Source organism: Lithobates pipiens, unplaced genomic scaffold, assembly GCF_037356315.1.
Source record: "Lithobates pipiens isolate NorthernLeopardFrog02 unplaced genomic scaffold, aLitPip1_a1.2 Scaffold_8, whole genome shotgun sequence".
NCBI lineage: Eukaryota > Metazoa > Chordata > Amphibia > Anura > Ranidae > Lithobates > Lithobates pipiens.
The window spans coordinates 1,636,975-1,641,974 of NW_027507903.1; the positions used below are offsets into that span (position 1 = coordinate 1,636,975).

General features: G+C 46.3%; 1 protein-coding gene across 1 annotated transcript in view; it reads right to left on the reverse strand.

Annotated features, from left to right (window-relative positions):
• FAH (fumarylacetoacetate hydrolase) overlaps positions 1–5,000 on the reverse strand; it is a gene marked incomplete in the record, with an annotated part of 59,998 nt that overhangs the window by 14,467 nt on the left and 40,531 nt on the right. Inside the window, 1 exon segment of the mRNA XM_077472667.1 lies at positions 1,994–2,124. Within this exon segment, the coding sequence (XP_077328793.1) occupies positions 1,994–2,124 (131 nt within the window).

Consider the following 5,000-nt stretch of genomic DNA (forward strand, 5'->3'; position numbering starts at 1 on the left):
GAAACAACAACCTACATATGAAATTGATGATCATTAGCTCCTGCTTAGTATAATGTGTTAATCCTACACCTGACTCTAATCCTATGAAATCCCTGACTTGGTGCGAGTGTACAAAGTGTGCAAGTGTAAAAATGAATGTTGGTTGGAAACCAAAGGGTGGTCACACCAAATATTGATTTGATTTGGATTTTTCTTCCGTTTGCTAACTTTTTTTTTTTTTTTTTTTTTTTTTATCAACTTACAAAATGCAAAAGGAAAAAAAAAATTTAAATATATATATATTTTTGAAAATATTCTTACTTTACAGCATTACTTCACACCTGCCTAAAACTTTTGCACAGTACTGTATATACATTATATATATGACATTACTATTAGTGGACAGAACAAATGCACATGAAGAAAGCTGATATAGGAGACGGTACCACCATCTTTACATGCTCGAGGAATGGAAAGGTTCATTTTTATACCCCATGTTGCTTTTGATGAAGGCTTAAGCCGAAACGCGTCAACATTTTGGATGATGTTACTGCTATAATGCTACAATAAAATTTTCTATGGAGAAGCTGTTGAGTTGCCGGTTTGCACATGTTATGGATTCTCTGTGAACTCAATTAGCCAGAGCACCGACCACCCTGCACACCAACTACATTATATACACGGCGGTGTCATGGCTGGGCTCAGCCCTTCCTTCTCTGAGCTGGCCGCTCAGCTGTCGGCTAATTTCCAGCTCCCATCTCTCTCCACTGTGACTCAGCTGTTGATGATATCCTGCTCGTCAGTCCTGCCTACTTAAGCCGTCCAGTGCAGAGATCTCTGCCTTCACCTTGGTCAACATCACAGAGACGATCTCCTGTGCTCCTGTTTAAAGACTTTCTTTGCTGACATCCCTTCTGGCTCCAGACCCTGCTTGCTGTTCCACTACACTGATCCCTGACTTCTGGCTTGGCTGACTATCCATTCCGGTTACTGAACTCTGGCTGTGTTTTGATTATGTTTGTTCCTTTTACTTTTATTATTAAACAAGTGTGATTTAACTGTACTTCTGTCTCGGTCCGATTTCATGGTTTCTGACTAGCGGTAGAGCTTGGGGGAATTATCTTTTTGTAATTTTACACCATCTTTCCATAGGTGGTCTTTGTGTTTAAAGAACTCCAAAGCTTTTCTATCCATGTAGGATGAATGTGGATTTAATATGATACTTAAATGGACTCCAGGGGCCGCGGCTGATATGACATTTAGACGCTGGAATTCTAGTAATTTATTTACCTAGAAGGTCTGTGTTAGGTCTTCATGGGGTAGTGATAGATACATATATGTTCTGGGTTTGCACCAGACATATTAAGAGATACACTAGATCACCAAAAGTATTGGGACGCCTGACTTTACATGAACTTTATAGGCATCCCGGTCTTAGTCCGTAGGGTTCAATATTGAGTTGGCTCCGCCCTTTGCAGCTATAACAGCTTCAACTCTTCTGGGAAGGCCGTCCACAGGTTTAGGAGATGTGTCTATGGGATTGTTGGACCATTCTTCCAGAAGCACATTGTGGTTGTGAGGTCGGGCACTGATGTTGGACGAGAAGGCCAGGCTCTCAATCTCCGCTCTAATTCATCCCAAAGGTATTCTATCAGGTTGAGGTCAGGAATCTGTGCAGGCCAGTCAAGTTGCTCCACCCTAAACTCGCTCATCCAAGTCTTTATGGAACTTGATTTGTGCACTGCACAAGCATAATACTTTTATATGTATTTCACAGTGTAACAAAATGACTTTCAATTTGTTTTTGTTTTTGTTTTTCCCCCCCAATATGAACCATTTTTTAAAAAGAATGTAGAGGAGAAGAGATCTGAGTTATCCTGAAAGTTTGCATTTATGATAACCCAAGTTGGCCAATAAAGGATACCAATTTGATGCTGCATACATGCATAGCAAAAATCAATGAACTAAAATAATAATAATATTATATGGCGCTTATCTGGTTCTTCTAGTCCACCTGGATTGGATTGGGAAGCACAAACGGCATCAGGGCCTCCATCGGCACCACCCACGGAGATATTGTTGTGGCAAAGTTCTTACTCAAAAAAGGTCCAAGTGGTACATATTCCCATTTCTGGATGTCTCTTGCTAAAAAGAATTACAGGAAATGGAAAAATGTACATGTTAAATAATATGTAGTAATGAACATCTTTGCATCATACGTCTAGGAGCAGTGGTCTCCAAACTGTGGCCCGGGGGCCAGATGCAGCCCTTTGCTTGCATTTATCCAGCCCTTGAGGTACTATTCCTCCCACCGACACCAATGATGGGGCACTATTCCTCCCACCGACACCAACGATGGGGCACTAGTCCTCCCACCGACACCAACGATGGGGCACTAGTCCTCCCACCGACACCAACGATGGGGCACTAGTCCTCCCACCGACACCAACGATGGGGCACTAGTCCTCCCACCGACACCAACGATGGGGCACTAGTCCTCCCACCGACACCAACGATGGGGCACTAGTCCTCCCGACATCAACGATGGGGCACTAGTCCTCCCACCGACATCAACGATGGGGCACTAGTCCTCCCACCGACACCAATGATTGGGCACTATCCCTCTCACTGATACCAATGATGGGGCACTATTCCTCCCACTGATACCAATAATGGGGCACTATTCCTCCCACTGATACCAATAATGGGGCACTATGCCTCCCACTGATACCAATGATGGGGCACTATGCCTCCCACTGACACCAATGATGGGGCACTATGCCTCCCACTGACACCAATGATGGGGCACTATGCCTCCCACTGACACCAATAATGGGGCACTATTCTGGAAAACAATCTGGATTGGCAGGGGGCAGGCATCCTTAACCACTTCAGCCCTGGAAGATTTTACCCCCTTTCTGTCCAGAGCCCTTTTTGCGATTCGGCACTGTGTCGCTTTAACTGACAATTGCGTGGTCGTGCGATTTTGCACCCAAACAATATTACATTCTTTCTCCCCCCCCACCAGAAATATATTGATGGTATTTGATCACCTCTGTGATTTTTTTTTTTTTTTTTTTTTTTTAGCGCAAAAATAAAAAAGAGCGTCAAATTTGAAAGAGAAAAAGCAATGTTTTTTAACTTTTTGCTATAATAAATATCCCACAAATATATATAAAAAAATAAATAAAATTTCCCCAGTTTAGGCCGATACGTATTCTTCTACATATTTTTGATAAAAAAAAGGTTTTTAAAAATTGCAATAAGCGTATATTGATTGATTTGTGCAAAAGTTATAGCATCTACAAAATAGGGGATAGTTTTATGGAATTTTTATTACTAATATTTTTTTATTTATTTATACACATCGGACACTTTTGACACTATTTTGTGACCATTGTCATCTATACAGCGATCAGTGCTTTAAAAATGCACAGATTACTGTGTAAATGACACTGGCAGGGAAGGGGTTAACCACTAGGGGGCGCAATGAAGGGGTTAAGTGTGTCCTAGGGAGTGATTCTAACTGTGGGGGGGGGTGGGCTTCCGCTGACATGACAGCGATCACTGATCCGATCGCAGGGAGCAGTGATCTCTGTCATGTCACAAGGCAGAACGGGGAAATGCCCCGTTTACATAAGCATCTCCCCGTTCTGCGGCTTCATGACATGATCACCGGAGACGGCAGACAGAGTCTGAGGGTCCCGTGGGCATGGTCACGTTGTACGTGGCCCGCTACCCCCACCAATTAAAAAGGGGATGTACAGGTACGCAAATTTTTTCCCCACCGCTGCCATTGTGCCGACATATATCGGCGTGCGCGGTCGGCAAGTGGTTTAATACCCAGGGTCAGCCCAGCTGGGGAGGAGCTGATCGGGTGGAAAATGGAGAGGGGGGTATTAGGCTGTCGGGGGCCTTTGAGGGAGCTCCCCAGACCTTGGGCCTAGACTTGGGTGCGGACGGGACCCTCTTACAACCCATAGAGGTGTCTTGACCAGGAGGCACAGGAGGAGCAAGAAAGGACCAGTAGGAGAACACTGCTGGGCAAGTCTCCAGGGAGTTCAGCAGCCCGATTGCCCGGCAGCAGTCTGAGATGGGTGCAGAGCCAGGTCTGGAGGATTGTGGGGGCACACACAATGGTCATTTTTTTGGGGGCGGCAAACACTATGCACCGACACCCCCCCCCCCCCCCCCCCCTGGTCGGTAGCACTTACCCCATCGCTTCACCGGTGGCCTACCCTGCTCGGCGGTGGCCTCCCGTTCCCCTGCTTTCCACGGGTCATCACTCTCTCCTCCTTGGCAGCCAATCAGGAGCCTTCTCTTTTTCGGCCAATCAAAAAACGGGTCTCACACCTGCTTCCGATTGGCTGGATTGAGGATCAGAGTTTCAACAGTGAATGTTCATTCGCTGTTGTAACACCTGGGGTGCTCATGGCGCAATTCTCTGTGCCATGAGTCCACCCTATTTTGAAGCCTATGAGAGCCTATGGCTCTAATCAGGTGCTTAAAAAAAAAAAAACCCTGCCGCTTTAATTCAGGCACCCGGCGTCCTGAAAGGGGCCGAACGCATGAATAGGGGGTGGTCACTGCGGGCGTGCATAGATTTGTGCTGTGCATGAATCTATTATACATATAAAGGGGTGGTGTGGATAGAGGGGGCAGCGCCAGGGCCCCCGTAATGAATGGGCTGCCACTGGTGGCAAGGGCAGTGGAAAGGGGCCGCTGCAGCCAGGAGGGTTGACAGTGCCCAAAGAGGTGGTGCTGTGAGCAACAGCCACAGCGCCAGCTAGCACTGGAACTTTCTAGATTTTTGCTACATCATAGGGGCTCGCGGTTCCTGCCGGCAAAGGGCATCTGCCTTGGGCCTGGTTGAGCCAATGTCAGGCCTACAGTGCTAGCTGGTCCGGGGAGAGCAAGCAGGGAGGAATGAGGAGTGATAGTCTGCAAACCGAGGAAGTGCATGAGGAGAAGAGGAGATTGTATATACCGTGGTGTATATAGTTGGTCCCAATTTTGACTGT